The sequence below is a fragment of the Stigmatopora nigra genome, chromosome 23 (genome assembly GCF_051989575.1).
Source record: "Stigmatopora nigra isolate UIUO_SnigA chromosome 23, RoL_Snig_1.1, whole genome shotgun sequence".
In the NCBI taxonomy this organism is placed as follows: domain Eukaryota; kingdom Metazoa; phylum Chordata; class Actinopteri; order Syngnathiformes; family Syngnathidae; genus Stigmatopora; species Stigmatopora nigra.
In genome coordinates, this window is record NC_135530.1 from 2,881,751 (window position 1) to 2,898,322 (window position 16,572).

Sequence of the window (16,572 nt, forward strand, 5' to 3'; positions counted from 1 at the left end):
TATGTGCCTGTCTTTTGGCAGCATGAGCCAGCCATGTTTGGCCTAATTGGAGCAAGGGCCATTTTCAAAGTGCCCGTCATGCTTTGTTTATGGGAAAAGAAGAAAGTCGTAAGGGCTTTGACTCGCTTTTAATTAAGACTTGCATTAGAAGATGGGCCAATGTGGCTTCGGCATGAATTTTCTTCATGTTTCAAGTGGGCAAAATTGGTTGAAGCAAAATCATGTTTAACTACCGTATTTACTCGCATATAAGCCGCTTTTGTCAGACAAAAAATGACTGAATTATATTTTTTTTTCTTTCTGACAACAGCCTTTTAATTTTCTTTTTTAAATTATTTTTTTAGCTAAGGTTATTGGGAAAACTTATGGTAACAAATGCATATTTAGCCTGTTGTTCTCCATTTCACTATTGTTAAATTGTCCTATGTTTACATTTGGTTCCTAATAAAATGAACAATTGCCATCCAAAAATGTGACTTATAATTATTTTACTTTAGGTTGCAAACAAATTATATTTAAATATTTGGTTCTCATCTATAGACATTAAAAATAGTCTAATATGATAAACTTAACTCTTTGGATTGTAATTTTCTTTACTTTTATGCTCTTTTTATTTCACTAAATTTGTTTCACTAGTATATTTATATTAAACATACTGTATCAATACTTTTTAACATCTCTAATATGAATTAATTTACTTGCTAACACCTGAAAACAGAAAGTTAAAGCAATATAACACAGCAATATAAGAGAAAAAAAATCCCAATAGTAACCATAGACGGATTTTGCCATTAAAAAAGCCATTAATTCCCGACATGGATGAATAGTGAGCGCCTCACCTTGGCCACAAATTGTCTGTCCTTCTGGTCCAAATTGACTGTGGGTGCCACATAGTCCTTCCATATACGTACTTTACGCTCTTTAGCAGATCTACATACAAAAAAATAAGAAGCATGTAAAAAAAAGCAGTCAAAAGCATCTTCAAAATTACGGTTTTCTCACCGTTCAGCGGCTCGCAGTTTGTCGGGCCCTTGAGTGTAGACGGCCATGGACCAGTCAACGCATCGGGCAAAACCCTCCTTTAGTAGAAGTTCTGTAATGTTGCCATTCTTTGGAGAGAAAAAAATAAAAATGAACGTGCGCTGAGGATACTTTATCGAGTGAGTTTATAGTCAGTACTTACTGGGTGCATGATGGTTCCTAAGATGACCTGGTTGGGGCAGCTCTCCAGGATGATCTGCACATCCCGCTGTAGTAGCCTCGACTCTGTGAAGAATTTGGCCTCTGCGGCAAAAGACTCTGGTGTCTCCGTGCCGTCTGCTTCCCGTTTGAATGTGGGACACTGCAAGAGACGACAATTGACTGATTCAAATTTTACTTGTTAAGAATGACAGCATATTGAGTGCATGGTAAGTAACATCCTATCTTCAAATGGTGGAAGACTAGAGATTATCTAGACCAGGGGTGGGCAAATGTTTCGGCCTGGGGGCCACATTGACTTTAAAAATTTGACACATGGGTCAGCAGAAGATACGATTAAAATAAAAAAGTGCATCCGTTAACAGTACATATGAAACATAAACGGAAAAAAAGGACTAAAGTATTAACATACTCATCACTCATCAGTATAGTAAAAAGTATAAAGTATGAAGTAAAGTAAAAAGGAATGTATTAAGAAATATTAAAATGTCATTTAAAAAAAGATAGAGGGAGAGGCTGTAAAACACGAAAAACAAATAATTTGACATTTTGCATTCACAAAGACAAGCATAATGATTATTATAACTTCCTTATGATACTGACCCTAATAATGTGCTTTTAATACATAGATACAGTATCTCAGAAATACCATTTGTAATTATTTTTCTTAAGATTTTCCCTTCAAAGTAACAAATTTTTACTCTATTAAAACTATGAATATGGAAGTGAAAATTGGGAATCGAGGGACGGCTTATAAAGCGAGAAATTGTAAAATCAAAAATTTCAAGGAAACTTTATGGGTGCGGCTTATACACGAGGGGGCGACTTATATACGAGAAAATACGATAAATGTGCGGATGAACTTTTTATGTCACTTCCCAAAACAAACACGTTATATTTTTTATCTATCTATAAATATATTTTTTGTTCTTAGTCAAGTATAATCGTCTTAAATTACCTTGACTCCAGACAGCATGATGGTGACAAGGTAGTAGTCAGGCAAAAGAAGGGCACGAACCACACTGCCATCACGAACGTGCTCGATAATGGCTGTGGAGAGAAGAAAAGGGATTTTTTTTTGTCAAAAAAAAGACAAAGAAGCTAATTGCTTGCTTATTAATCGCCCAGCAAAATTAACAAAGCAGTTGTGAACAATTATTTACCATTGATGGGCTTCTGATGCTGGGAGTCCACAAAGTTGCGTGGATTATCGATGGTATACTTGAGGTCGCGGATGGTGTGCGCACCGCCACCTTCACTCCACATGCCTTTCTTGGATGATTTGGCTTGGTCCTCCATGTCGCACAGTCTTACTTGGTCTGGACTAAAATGAAATGATTTGCAGATTTACAGATTTGCCTTCCTTTTTTTGGGGCAAAATATTAAAAAGCAGGTTTGAATTGATAGGTCGGTGCATCATACTTGTTGCCTCGGATCCCTTCACGTCGCACTGTGGCCAGGCCCTCGCTCACCAGCGACTCAGCGATGTTCTCCCCGCTTGTATCTGATCAAGAGTGGAGAAAAAAATGTAACAACAGATTTTCCAAAACATTTAATTTAACCCGCATAGCAATCAGACTCCCTCAACACTCCAAGTAGTTAAAGTACAACTGTATGATGTAGATTTACTGTATTTTCAAACCTATAGAACACACCCACCGTACTGTAAGTTATTTTGTTGGAAACAAAGGAAAATGAGCATACTGACCTTTTCCAAGATAGACCATGCCGTACTCGCGGCCCAGAGCGGTCTTGAGCTCGACGGTGAAGAACACTTCTTTGCCAATCAGCTTCTTACGCAGGAACTCTCTGGCTTGAAAGGCCCATGGCTACCAGCAAAAACGGATTTTTTTTTTTTAAAGTAGGATTTTAAGAAAACAATTGGAAAATAGCTGAAATTTTCAATACAACATACAGTGATATCTGTACTTATGAAATATTCAGGTTATAAAATGCCTCAATGAGAAATTTTTCTTGGAAAACGTTAAGAAAAGTAATTTACAAAACATGTTTATGTGCATGTTCATATGTTTTTTGCCAAATGTCAACAAAAATAGAAAATATTTAAGCATGGGTTTGTTATTCTTTTTAATGGCTTAATAAATCATTACCGTCATCCCCTCTATCTTTTTATAAATGACATTTTAATATTTCTTAATACATTCCTTTTTACTTGACTTTGTACTTTATACTTTTTACTTTAATGATGAGTGATGAGTATGTTAATACTTTATTCCTTTTTTTCTGTTTATGTTTCATATGTACTGTTAACGGATGCACTTTTTTATATGTATCGTATCTTGTGCTGACCTGGCCCATCTGTCAATTTTTTTAAGTCAATGTGGCCCCCGGGCAGAAAAATTTAACCACCCCCCCACCCCCCTGTATTAGTAGATACACAGTATATATAGTATTAGTCTATTACTTGTGTGCTGCTTTTGTAATGATCACCACATTAAATTTTTCTCATTAGCTTCAAAACGCCCCTCATAAACTCAACAAAACATCACCTCATCGGGGGTGTCCTTAGTGTCGGGCTGGCTCTGGGCAGCCCGCCGGGCCATGGCGCCGGCTCGGATGTTGCTCAGGTTAATCTGGCGCTCTGGAGGCGGGCCGCCGCGAGGCTGACCGCGCACGATGATGGCGCACCCTGACAGGACCTAGTGAAAAAAAAAAAAACAAGCATTAGGATAATGAAAACAACTTATCAGACATCTTATCATGTAGCTCATTTCATATGATGCGACACTTTTCTTTCTTCTCTTATGATTTAAAATGAGTTTGTCACTAGTAGACGTCAAATCTGTTAAAACTGATAGGACGTTTTATATATATTGCCGTCAACAAGTAAAAACTAAGTTGCACATCCTTGCGGCCTGTTGCCATGGTAACATACAGTTGGATGCAAGATGCTCAAATCAGAAGTGGATCAGGATAACTTTTAAAACGGGAGTTTTAGAGAAGACAGCAATGGAAACAAACCATAATATTAATATGAATACGAATAATAATTACGATAACGACTGGTTCTGGTCCAGTCGCACCTGTCAAGTCCGCTGGAGGGAGACAGAGGGGGGGGATTTGAACCAAAAGCACAAAGTCGCACTTTACACATCGTAGGAAGGAAGAGTAGAATCGTACAAAGTTGATCACTAACATTTCAAACTCGGTAAGATCATTCCAAAGTTTAAAGTTCATCACCATCGCTTCCAGCCAATAAAAGAGAGCAGCGAGCGTCGAGATGTCACTGCTCCCTTACTGCGAACCATCGTTTGTTTAGCTGGGAAATCTAACATCTGCCACGCTTATGGCATCCCAAAATCATACACCAAACCATGCTGAGAGTTGTTCTCAACTCGCCACGTCACGCGTCTGCAAGTTTTAAATCACTTTACGGGTGTCGAAAAACGCCATTTGCCCGTAGCGTTTTTTTTTTTAGCAGCGAGCCAACATCGGGGTGCTAACTTCACGGTTCCTTGCATCGGACATTGACAGTGCATTGGTTGGAAGTTAAGATCGCCTCATAAATTCTTCCGATGGCGATCGTTACATCATAAATGTCAATTCCATTGAAAGAAATTGACCGATGCTAAGTGGCTAATTAGCATCTACACATGAGGGAGGCTCTTACCATCTTTACTATGCCTCTTTGGACCCCCGCAGAAGGAGCGGAGGCTGTCTGAGCAGTAGCCGAAACAGATGCCATGTCTACCGGTTGAGATGTTTTTACGTCGCTAGAGGGGTACTCCGGGTAAAAGGAATCTGGGACACTAGAGGAGTGACTGATCTACAGAAAGCCAAGAGAAAAAGGCTGATCGCTGGTCAACACACACGTTGTACCGGAAGAACACGGATTCACGCACCCGTTTATTCACATACGTCACCGTAGTTTGAACACTCCTTCCGATCCGGAATGAATGGAAGTCAATGGGGAAGATTCAGCGCCGTGCAAGCAGATCCAAAAAAAGCTTTTCCGGGTTATGGTCTTAGACACGTCAGCATAGTAGTATGAAATGCTGGATCAAATTCAAGATTGGATTCATTCTTAAAATGATGTATTGATTGGTGCTTTTATATGTTTCATTGTGACTTTACAGTGATTTACTTTTTTGACTTTGTAGTCACGTTTTGGAGTTTGTGTGATGTCTGGTTATGTTTTGACAGATGCCTCAAATTTTGAATAAAAATAATAATAATAGGAAATTTTGATAAAGGCAATTCCCTGTTGGTTTTTAACGAGGAGTTTAAATCAAATTTGGGCCTCTATGTATAGTAACAGGATCCATTTTATATTTGAACATTAGAACTTTTTAGAAATTTTAATGTCATAGTGCAGGGGTCCCCAAAATAGTCCCCGAGGGCCAATGTGGGTGCAGATTTTTGTCCCAACTGATCCATCACAGACACTTTGACCAATGAGCTTTCTGCAGAAAATAAGAAGCACCTGAAAAGTTCTTCCATTTTCCCCACATCATCTTTTGACTTTTTTTTAAAGGGGGCCGGTCAAATGGTGACAGAGAGTTTACTGTTCAAACCAGCTCTCAAAATTATATCCATGAAAGAGAGTTTAATATCTAAGAGAGAAGTTTAAGATCTAAGTACTGTTTAATATCAAAGTACTGTTTAATATCTAAGTACTGTTTAACATCTAAGTACTGTTTAATATCTAAGTACTGTTTAATATCTAAGTATTGTTTAATATCTAAGTACTGTTTAATATCTAAGTACTGCTTAATATCGAAGTACTGTTTAAAATCTAAGTACTATTTAATATCCAAGTGCTGTTTAATATCTAAGTACTTTTTAACATCTAAGTACTGTTTAATATCTGAGCACTGCTTAATATCTAAGTACTGTTTAATATCTAAGTACTGCTTAATATCTAAGTACTGTTTAATATCTAAGTACTGTTGAAACTAGTTCTCAAAATTATATTCATGAGAGTTTAATATATAAATATATACTGGTTTCAACAGTATTTAGATATTAAACAGTACTTAGATATTAAACTCTCTCTAGACCAACAGACCGTTGTCCGTGCGCCCTAATCAATGAGTATCAATGAGAGTATGCATACAGAAGAGTCTAATGAAGAAAAATTAGGATTAAAAAGGCGTTAACAATAGTGTCAGTGCCACAGTTCCGGCATGAGGCTCCCATTGGTGCATTCAGGATTTAGATCACCAGTATTTTACCACAACCAGTTACCGAAGAACCATATCTACCCATCAAAATTAGCCACATATGGCTCCCAACCCATAGGTTCCCTACCCATGCACTAAAGAGACAATCTCCAAATAACACCAAATGTTATTTTCATAATCAATGCTGGTGCCATCAAAAACATAAACAAAATGCCTATAATTTGAGATGATAGTATTATGTGTATGTGGACAGATAAACAGAAAACTCAAAAAACATGGCCATACTGCAAAAATACACACAATGCAATAGTGACAGACACACACACAAACATGGACGCACACACGGCTGCGTCCTATCTCGTTTTTACGCACTCTTGCAGGCCTTTTACGCAACCCATTATCTTACCTTTCCCATGGCGTCCATGTCTAAATAAGGACAGATTTACGGGTGAAAAACCCAAAGGAACAAGACACCCTAATATTTTCTGATGTTACCCATTTGGGTGCTGTGAAGAAGCACCATCAAAGTAGTGGAATAGGTTCTCGGTGGCCATTTACGCACAGGGAAAAATGCTGTTTACCTTATTTTTTCACCCCGGGAAGTGAATCCATTTGTTATGTGAGGACTTGTAGTGAATGTTGACATTTTGGTGAGATTGACGGTGGTCAGCGTCCAATCTTTTTCGACTCTCCATAAGGTTAGGGAGGTCTTTTTGCCATGGATGAGTAAGTAAACAGCATATTGGGAAGCCAATCTGTAAAAGTTAATAAATCAATGATGAAGGGTAATCAAATAAATAGCTGACATGATTGGTAACCATGGAAACTCCAATTGAGGTTAATGTATAATTCCTACCATATGTTTTGAATAATCAGGTACTTACTTCTATGTGGACACACTAATGATCTTCAATTAGTCTCCAAACAACCCCCAGTTTGAAAAGTCCAAAGTTTCTATTCGCCCTCCCTTATTTAGTCCACACAGTCGACTAATATTTGCTCGTCAAATCTTTCCATCGGGACGTTTACAGCATATTTTATCTATGGTCCAGTATGGGGGAACATCTGTGGAGGTGATTTTTGGCGCCCTGACGCCTCGGTCTATCTTCTGTCACTGTTTGTTGACATTTGGAGACAAAACGTAATAAAGGTAGTCCGGGCTGGGATGGATTTACGAGTCATCAAAATGACTTTAACAGATGGTACTTGTCCTTGGGCCTCATCTCCAAATGTTTGCTTATGGAAATCCTCCTGTTGCGATTTTAGTACGTGGGAAAAGGATGGGAGGGAGGTTCAGGTGATCGGTCATCCATGGATGGTGGCGACCAGTCGGTAGATGGGTTGAAGTAGCTTCTATGGGTTGGTCATTCATCCAAAATGGATGGGTTTAATGGCAACATGTTTTTGCTCCAATGTATCCTGAGCATGGAAAGGGGTGGGCAAATTTTTTGGGCCTGGGGGCCTCATTGACTTTAAAAATTTGACAGATGGGTCAGCACAAGATAGGATACATATAAAAAAGTGCATCCGTTAACAGTACATATGAAATATAAACAGAAAAAAAGGACTAAAGAATTAATATACTCATCACTCATCATTAAAGTAAAAATGATAAAGTACTAAGTAAAGTAAAAAGGAATGTATTAAGAAATATTAAAATGTCATTTAAAAAAATAGAGGGGCTGTAAAACATGAAAAACAAATAAGAGTGGACAGAGCTACTTGGAGAAAAAAAATTATTTGGACAACGTCGGCGGGCCGGATTAAAAAGGCCTAGTGGGCCGCATTTGGCCCGCAGGCCGTAGTTTGCCCATTTAGCTCTAGGGTCACCAGGGCTGATCGCAGGAGAAAGACAACCACTCACCTGGGTGCAATTTGGAGTGTCCAATCAGCTTATCATGCATATTTTTGGAATGTGGGAGGATATTGGAGTACCCAGAAAAAAACAATGTAGGCCCAGGGGGAACAACAAACTCCACACAAACTGGATTTGAATGCTAAACCCAATCTAATTAATATGCTAGAAAATTCCTGATTATACCGGTGACCCAATTATGAATTGGCTGCATCCATTTTGAAATTAAGGTCATTTTACTATAGTAAAACTCAAATTTGAAGGCTAAATAAATAACCCTTGTAAAAAAAGTAATGTGTATATCTAATCTGCCCAGTTTACGTCTATCGTCGTCAATGGCAGCCAATGAGTTAACATCCAATATTGACATTTGGCCAGCTATAAATAAGCAGAGAGGACAAACCAAAGCACCAGAAGGCAACTCAAAATCAAACTGACATGTGGGGGACACATTTAAAGCCTGCAAATGAAGGTTCTGAAGAAAAAAAATTGGATTTGACGACCATTGAAGATTGTTTGGAAAAGCCATATTTCTACCTGTCCTTTTGTTTTTCAACAGAAGGTAGCAGCACCAATGAGTTGGGTGGAACATTCCTCAACGGTAGACCATTGCCGGATGACAAACGTAGAAAAATGGTGGAACTGGCGTCAGAAGGATTGCGCTTAAGTCAGATTTCCAGGATCTTAAAGGTAGTCAGGAAGGAAATTCTCTCAAATATGAATGGCTCAGTATTAGTATTAATCCAGATTGTTCTTTCCAGGTATCCACAGGGTGTGTGAGTAAAATCCTAAGACGCTACCGCCTTACTGGAGTCATCCAACCCAAGATGATCGGGGGTAGCCGACCACGCCTCCTGACGCCAACCGTGGTGGGCGCCATTGTTCAATTTAAGCGAGATAATCCATCCGTTTTTGGACGGGAAATTCGGAATCGCCTGTTGGCAACTCGAAGCTGCCATGCTTCTAAAGTTCCAAGTGTAAATGCTGCTTTATTTCCTTCTTCTGAGGCTTTCATATGTATAAAAATGTATGAAAGTATGAACATGTTTTGTGGTCTGGAAGGTTTCATCCATAAACAGGATTTTGAGAAGAATCCCATGGGATTTAGGACCGCCCATTGATATGCGATGTCTGTCTTTACGCAGTAAGTTGCCTCTAAGAATATTAGATTGAAATATTCATGTCATAAATGGAGTTGTCTCTTCACTGCAGGCTTTTACACCACCAAAGAAGAAGAAGCCAACACTTTGACTGGCCATTATGATGCCCAACTTACTTTGGAGCAAAACAATATCTTGGAAAAAGGTAAGTGTTTTAAATTGTTTTACCATTTGGATCATTTCAGTTGAAAATGTTCTTAACTGTCCATGCCGCAGAGTTTTCCTTCAGTCCATACGAAGCCCAGGTGGGAATTCCTAAGGACATAATCCAGGTAAGAAAAATTTGTTATTCCAGTCTAAACAAGGGGTGGGCAATTGCATTTTAGTATTTCTTAATGCTTTACTATATATTTTGCTTTGTATTTTGTGCTCTAAGCAAGGAAGATGATCATCTCCAGACTACAGAGTAATTCTGCATATTTAACCTCAGTCTACAGTCCTTGTGGACATCTTGTGTATGGCTCCAGTTTTTCCACCTAGGTCTACAATGTCTTCTGTGTCTGTACTTGCTACTGCAATCAATGGAATTTCCCAAATACGGGATGAAATAAAATTGCAATCTAATCTAATGTAATCTAAATAAAAGAAGAAGAAAAAAACGTGTCCTTTTGTATTTAAAACACCATGGAGAAATGTATATTTTTCTGATATTATTTCTTCAAGATGCGCCTATTCAATAACTTGTGATTGACAGTCTTATTGTACAGTGTAAACAAATATTGAAATTAAAATACATATACTTAAAATACATATTTCCTGGCCGCTAGAGATCGGTACCAATATGCGTATAAGGGACTGATTCCTGCGCGTCAAGCCTTTTCAGTGAAGAACTTCATCTCCCATGATTCCAATCGGTGACACGCATCCACCGAAAAGTGACGCAATTAAGCGCGCGCATGCGCAACACCTAAAAATCATGGTTCCGTTCTTAGTCTCAATTTCGTCTTGACAGTTACGCGTCTTGTATTTCCACAAATTCCGTAAATTTAACTATACCCACGCGACGTCGACTTGTCAGCGTCTAGAATGAGCTACTTTACGGCCTGAAATATCAGTCAACATCCTCTTTAAGTCGTTTTGTTGAAGCTTTGCGTCCTACTTTAGCTTAGCCTAGCTACCAAGCTATCAAGGGCGCTGGCTGCCATCAGAATTTACGTGTGGGAAAAGACCAGCAAAATTCCAGGAGCAACACTCGACAATTTGCAAAATAATGTATGCAAAAGTTGTCCTTCACAGTCTAGAAGGTGGGTTTAGTTTTTATATGGATATATTCACCTAATGCTAATTGTAGAAGTGCTATTTTTGTTTGCTGCCATTGCAAATAATTCATTTCCTCAAGTCTATGGATTTTTTTTCAATGTGAATAAAAAGTAATAGTTATCATTTTCCTTCTTAATTTAATAGAATAAAATGAATCAAAAATACAAGAGAATATTTGCAAAGAAGAGGTCCAAAAAGAAGATTTTGGGCAAATTTTAATTGCCTGTGAGGATACTTTTTAAAAGGTTTCTATTTAGATAGTTAATAAAATATATAAATGTATCTTTGTGTTTTTGCAGGTTTTAGAAATGATCCTGGTCCTGATGGGTGGGGGTCAGAGTTTCCTGGTGAACCCCTTCAGATCAAAGAGGAGGAGCTAGAGTTCCCTCAACAACAAATGATAGAAGAGCAACCAATCAAAAAGGAGGAAGATGTGACCTGGTCAACTCATGAGCCCTTAAAAAGCGGAAATAATCGGGGTGTGTCTAGTGGAAGGGCGGAGCCTGAAAAAGCCACAACATGGCCCCAAATTAAAGAGGAGGAGCCAGAGACCCTTCAACGCCAGCATAAGAGAGAAGAGCAACCTCCAATCAAAGAGCAGGAAGATATCACCTGGTCAATTGGTGAGCCCTTGAAGAGGGAAGATGATCAGGGCGTGGCTAGCTCAACAGAAGGATGGCAAGCTGAAAATTTAATTGCTCCTATATCTGATAGTGATGACTCGTTGCTTTATAATGATGATGATGACGATGAAGGTCTTAAGAAAAACCCCAGTGGCGACAAACTCTACGAATGCACCCAGTGTGAGAAAACATTTCGGAATAAGTATCATTTAAAATCGCATTTGATGACCCACACTGGGGAGAAACCCTTTACATGCTCTATTTGTGGTAAAGCATTCTCACAGATGGGAAACTTAAATTATCACTCAAGAACACACACTGATGAAAAACCATTTTCCTGCTCAGTTTGTGGTCAAGCCTTTTCTCGAAAGCAAAACTTAAAAACTCACATGAGAACACACACGGGTGAAAAACCATTTACGTGTTCAGTTTGTGGTAAAACATTCAGGATAAAGGGAAATTTAAAAGAACACTTCAAAATCCACTCTGGAGAAAAATGTTTTGCCTGCCCATTTTGTGTCCACAGATTCTCTACCAACGCCACATTAAAAAGGCACCTAAGAACCCACACTGGGGAAAAACCCTTTTCCTGTTCAATTTGTGCTCAAACCTTTTCCGAACAGCAACATTTAAAAACCCACTCAAGAACCCACACAGGTGAAAAACCATTTCTATGCTTAGTTTGTGGCAGAAGCTTTGCAGTAATGAATTACTTAAAAAAACACTTAATAACCCACACCGGTGAGAAACCATTTAACTGCTCAGTTTGTGGTCAAGGATTCACACAGAAGGGAGGCTTAAATAATCACGCAAGAACCCACACAGGTGTAAAACCATTTTCTTGCTCAGTTTGTGGTCAGACATTTACACAGAAGGCAAGCTTAATTAGTCATTCAAGAATACACACTGGCGATAAACCATTTTCCTGCTCAGTTTGTCCTCAGACATTTACAACAAAGACAGGCTTAAATAGTCATGCAAGAACACACACTGGTGAAAAACCATTTTCCTGCTCAGTTTGTCCTCAGACATTTACAACAAAGACAGGCTTAAATAGTCATGCAAGAACACACACTGGTGAAAAACCATTTTTGTGCTCAGTTTGTGGTCAAGCATTCGCTCATAAGAGAAGCTTAAAACGACACTCAAGATCCCACATTGGAAAACAATGTTTTGCTGCTCAGTCTGTGGCCACGGACTCACTACCAAAACTCAATGAAAAAGCCACACAAGAACCCATTGGTTAAGAAATGTTGACCAGCTCACTTTGTGGCTAAAGCTCCAAAGGGGGAAAAATGACACATGAGAACCCACATTGGTAAGAAACCCTTTCCCTGCTCAGTTTGTTGCCAAGAATTTAGTCATAAGGATTGACTTCAAAGACACAAATGTGTGTAATTCTTGCTGACTTCATCCTTTTCTGTATGAAAGATTGTGGATTTTCCTTTTTCTTATATCGATTGATTTGAATTATTTTCATAAATCCCCCTTTTTTGGGTTTTGTTTTTTTTTTTAATATTTTTTCAACTCACTTCAATTTGTTTACTGGATTTGTCTTTTAAATTATTGTCATTCAACTCTACTTTTACTATACATGGTTGTTTTTTTTTTAATAAAAAGCCTTACTATTCACGATTATTATATATGGTCTTCATTTTAATCTAATCTACGATACATGGTCATTTTTAAAAAGAATTAAAAAGGCTAAGTATAGATAGATTGTCTTTTTTTTTTAAATTAAAAAAGCCTTAATCTACATCTCATCAGAACTAGATGGAAAAAAAACTTACTGTAGGGTCTTACGGCGTTGTCGGCCTTTTGGATTTCTGCACGCACGCCACCTCAGAGTCCGATGACGCTCGCCAGCAGGGGGCGTCGCCAGAGCCGCGTTCCATTCCTTCCATTTCCTGCGATGAACTCTCAGACAGCACCAATGCAAAATCCTGGTTGACCAGTTCTTGGCTCTCCGGTTGGCTGTCGCTTTTGCGACTCTCCGACTCGCTCTGGCTGTCGGGCGCCGTTTCGGCGATGAAGTAGTCGTCCCACTTGGGCAGCTCGCTCCCGCCGTCTTCGTCACTTTCGCTGTCGTCGTTGGACTCTGTGCAATCCACGTAGTTCTGGCGGTTCCCGTAGTCCCAACGTTCGGATTGGGGCACGCTCAGGGGCGGGGTCTCCTTCTGGTCCGTCGGGGGTGAGACGGCGCCCGCCTCCCGGCGCTCTGTCGGGACGCCATTTGCCACACCAGCGCTCAGCTTTTTCCTCCGTGGCGGCACGTCGGCGCCATCGAAAAGATGGTCGTCGTCGTCACTGATGTCACCTGACAGATGTGAGAAAGGGGCGTGGCTTGTTTGAATACAGTGATTTTAGAGGCTTAGTGCACAGGTGTCAAAGTGGCGGCCCGCGGGCCAAATATGGCCCGCCGGATCATTTTGTGTGGCCCAGTAAGTAAATCATGAGTGGCTTGACTTTCTGTTTTAGGATGAAATTCAAATGAAGTGTATAGATGTATATTATATTTCCTGATTTTCCCCCTTTTAAATCAATAATTGCATTTTTTAATCCATTTTTTTCTGTTTTTAGGTCAAAAATCATCTTGCCAAATCTAAAAATATATAAAAATATTTTCAGTTTTCCACTTTAATATGAAACATAATAAAAAATGGTTTGCTTTTGAAATTAAAACCAATTATTAAATACATTACCTTTCACGTGACTCTCGACAGCGCTGCGCTTGAGTGCCCCTAGTGGCTTGTAAATGAACTTCTCCTTCGGGGGATCCCGGCACGTAGTTTGAAGCCTACCGGGAACATTTGGATTAGTTTGTTCTCCAACGGTCGACGGACGGGCATCTCGGCATCCTGACTGACATCTCGGTGACCTCTGCCAAGGTGCGCCCCGCCGGGATGACGTTGGGGAAGACGCGAACCGGTTTCAGGTAGCACAAGAAGTCTCGAATCTGTAAAGATGTCCGCCACATTAGCCGAGGAAAAACGCCACTGGGGAAAGTTCAACATCCGAATGGAGGACCTCGGAGTAGGACGAGTGGAAGCTGAAGCAAGCTCGGAAGCCATTGTTACCCGACCTAGCGGACAAGAAAACATGAATCCACCTCGTCTTGTACAACGGCAAACGGCGGTGGCGTTACCTCATGACGATCTCGCTCTTGTCCGCCTTTTCCCGAAACCACATAGTAGACGGTTTGATGCTGAGCACGCGGGCAAAGCCGTCATAGCCGTGGCTGCACGGTAGCCGGTTGCCATGGATATACGTCCCCTTGGGCTGTCGGCAGGCGTGGATCCGCGTGCGGGGATCGGTCGTCACGCAGCTCAGGATGTCCGGCATTTTCCGAAACATGGCCAGATCGTTCACGTGCACCTGTGCGCACGTGTGGGGGGGTCTTGAGACGGATGGACGGTGTCCTCGGGAGCAATGGCACCGTTTACCTTGTTGTCAAAGCGTTCCGCCAACCTGGCAAATAAGTACTCGTACCCGTACGTGGCTTTGCAGTTGAGCCAAACCACGTGAGCGGCGCCCCGAGTCATCCAGTCGTCCGCCAGACGCACGATGGCGTCCACACACGCTTCCTGCGCCAAGGTCAAGTGGTTCAGCTAGCGCACGTGGAGTTAAATAGCGGTGGTTGGCGTTTAGTTTTACCCGAGATGGGATCTGGTAGAAGCATGGCTCAAAGAAAGTGGAGTCCACGTAGATGCTCTGGATGTCCTTTACTCTGTGTGGTGAGCGAATGTGACTAGGAAGACCAAAAAGTCCATGGGGGTGGGGCCTTACCTGCCGCCCGAATGCAGATGCGCCATTCTGGCGGCGTCGCCTGGCGCCAGCCGGAAGTCGCCCGTGTACAGGACATTTCCACGGCAACCTTCGAAGAGGAACCTAAAGCCGTGGGTTAAAACCTCGGAGGCGGCGGCAGACTCACATGACGGAGCCGGGGCAGTGTCCCGCCGGAAGCAAGGTGACCACCAGCTCCTCGCTCTGCGCCAGATGCAGCGTCAACATGGGGAAGTCTATTTTGTTTAAGACAGCCTAACGGGTCTCACCTTTCCGGATGATTGGTCTAGCAGAGAAATGTGAGTGGGGCTCTCCAGCTCCAACGGAACCTCAACCACAAGAGGGAACCAATGGTCATTGGTGACGTGAATTGGATGCGACGTCGAACGCAAGTACTTTTGACTTCGTTTTTTTTAACTCACAATGTAGTCCTTCCAGAAGAGATATTGGCGTTTACTAAGCAACAGCTCTTTGGTAACCAGCGAGCAGTATAATTTCACTTTACGGCTGAAAAGTGGCAAGAGAACAGCATCATCTCGCATATTTTGCTCAGTCCAAAACGATCTGAATAATAACAATGACGGGTCATCACCTGCATTTCAGCTTTGCCTGCAGTTGAGGGTCTTTTAGTCCTCTCATGTGATCTAATGGCGGATATTTGTTTTTTTTAAAGGTGGAGGAATAAAATTGGTTCAAATTGATGTTTCGTTTATATAGAATCGCTAGCAGCTTACCTTTGTGACAGTGCGACAGGAAGAAGGCGCGCGCCTTCAAATTTTCTTGGTCGAAGCAATCGAGAGAAATGTGAGGATATTCCAGCATCCGGCCCGCAAAAGTGCTCATTTTGCCACAACTACAACATCCAATTCAACGTCAATCTGGATTTGGGTTTGGCTTTGGAGCTTTTTTAAAACGTACTTCCTGGATTTGGGTTTGACTTTGGCGCATTTTTTAAGCGAACTTCCTGGATTTGGGTTTGACTTTGGCGCTTTTTTAAAACGTACTTCCTGCGTTTGACTTTGGCGCTTTTTTAAAACGTACTTCCTGCGTTTGACTTTGGCGCTTTTTTAAAACGTACTTCCTGCGTTTGACTTTGGCGCTTTTTTAAAACGTACTTCCTGCGTTTGACTTTGGCGCTTTTTTAAAACGTACTTCCTGGATTTCTTTCTTCTCACTACTGCCCCCCTTTGGCGTAAACACACATGAACTTTACTTCACTCAAATACGAACGCTTTATTACGTCTATAATTTTTTATTTTTTTAAATGAAAAAGTGAACCCAAAGCATATTTCGTCTTTCTCCAAAAGCAGGCATTTATTTTCCTTATTTAACCACATTTACGTAACTAAGTTTACGCAAGCACGCGTCGGCGCATGACTGACGTCATCTATAAACGACAGAGTAGCCTGAAAGAAAAATCATCTAAAGGTGTAATATTACTCTTAAAATGCGTTAATTCTTTCCGAAATTATTGTTTTAAAACAGCTTTGTACATAATTGGCTAAAAAACGGGACAATTCTTAGCAAAAATAAATGGTTTTAAAGTG

At 40.6% G+C, this 16,572-nt stretch overlaps 4 protein-coding genes across 7 annotated transcripts in view; 2 read left to right on the top strand and 2 right to left on the bottom strand.

The window, feature by feature from the left end:
• snd1 (staphylococcal nuclease and tudor domain containing 1) overlaps positions 1-5,066 on the bottom strand; it is a 72,914-nt gene extending 67,848 nt beyond the window's left edge. Inside the window, exons 1-9 of the mRNA XM_077710125.1 lie at positions 4,832-5,066; positions 3,711-3,860; positions 2,909-3,029; positions 2,623-2,704; positions 2,364-2,524; positions 2,159-2,250; positions 1,184-1,342; positions 1,003-1,109; positions 840-930 (exon numbers count right to left, since the gene is read on the bottom strand). Coding sequence (XP_077566251.1) covers positions 840-930; positions 1,003-1,109; positions 1,184-1,342; positions 2,159-2,250; positions 2,364-2,524; positions 2,623-2,704; positions 2,909-3,029; positions 3,711-3,860; positions 4,832-4,906 — 1,038 coding nt within the window. The 5' untranslated portion in view covers positions 4,907-5,066. The remainder of the gene's footprint in view (positions 1-839; positions 931-1,002; positions 1,110-1,183; positions 1,343-2,158; positions 2,251-2,363; positions 2,525-2,622; positions 2,705-2,908; positions 3,030-3,710; positions 3,861-4,831) is intronic.
• Positions 5,067-6,593: 1,527 nt separating this feature from the next.
• On the bottom strand, positions 6,594-15,980 carry dclre1c (DNA cross-link repair 1C, PSO2 homolog (S. cerevisiae)). Of its 2 annotated transcripts, XM_077710107.1 has the most exons (14): positions 15,760-15,980; positions 15,618-15,669; positions 15,448-15,532; positions 15,295-15,354; positions 15,174-15,229; positions 15,029-15,130; positions 14,897-14,969; positions 14,686-14,826; positions 14,388-14,617; positions 14,270-14,324; positions 14,110-14,198; positions 13,945-14,039; positions 13,033-13,559; positions 6,594-9,614 (listed from the first exon to the last, which is right to left on the bottom strand). In XM_077710107.1, the coding sequence occupies exons 1-13, from the start codon at positions 15,866-15,868 to the stop codon at positions 13,042-13,044; spliced, it is 1,665 nt and encodes a 554-aa protein (XP_077566233.1). In that variant the 5' UTR covers positions 15,869-15,980; the 3' UTR covers positions 6,594-9,614; positions 13,033-13,041. The 2 variants fall into 2 exon arrangements, with proteins under 2 accessions (XP_077566233.1, XP_077566232.1); XM_077710106.1 differs by having other exon boundaries at positions 15,618-15,980.
• On the top strand, positions 7,289-9,934 carry LOC144181556 (paired box protein Pax-6-like). 3 transcript variants are annotated; one of them, XM_077710120.1, is made up of 7 exons: positions 7,289-7,417; positions 8,759-8,889; positions 8,961-9,176; positions 9,262-9,343; positions 9,412-9,504; positions 9,576-9,631; positions 9,740-9,934. In XM_077710120.1, exons 2-7 carry the CDS (start codon positions 8,833-8,835, stop codon positions 9,767-9,769), a joined length of 534 nt encoding a protein of 177 aa, XP_077566246.1. In that variant the 5' UTR covers positions 7,289-7,417; positions 8,759-8,832; the 3' UTR covers positions 9,770-9,934. The 3 variants fall into 3 exon arrangements, with proteins under 3 accessions (XP_077566246.1, XP_077566245.1, XP_077566244.1); XM_077710119.1 differs by lacking the exon at positions 7,289-7,417 and adding an exon at positions 8,459-8,671 and having other exon boundaries at positions 9,736-9,934; XM_077710118.1 differs by lacking the exon at positions 7,289-7,417 and adding an exon at positions 8,459-8,671.
• On the top strand, positions 10,226-12,847 carry LOC144181554 (uncharacterized). Its single transcript, XM_077710115.1, has 2 exons — positions 10,226-10,603; positions 10,919-12,847. The coding sequence occupies exons 1-2, from the start codon at positions 10,570-10,572 to the stop codon at positions 12,487-12,489; spliced, it is 1,605 nt and encodes a 534-aa protein (XP_077566241.1). The 5' UTR covers positions 10,226-10,569; the 3' UTR covers positions 12,490-12,847.
• Positions 15,981-16,572: the final 592 nt, after the last annotated feature.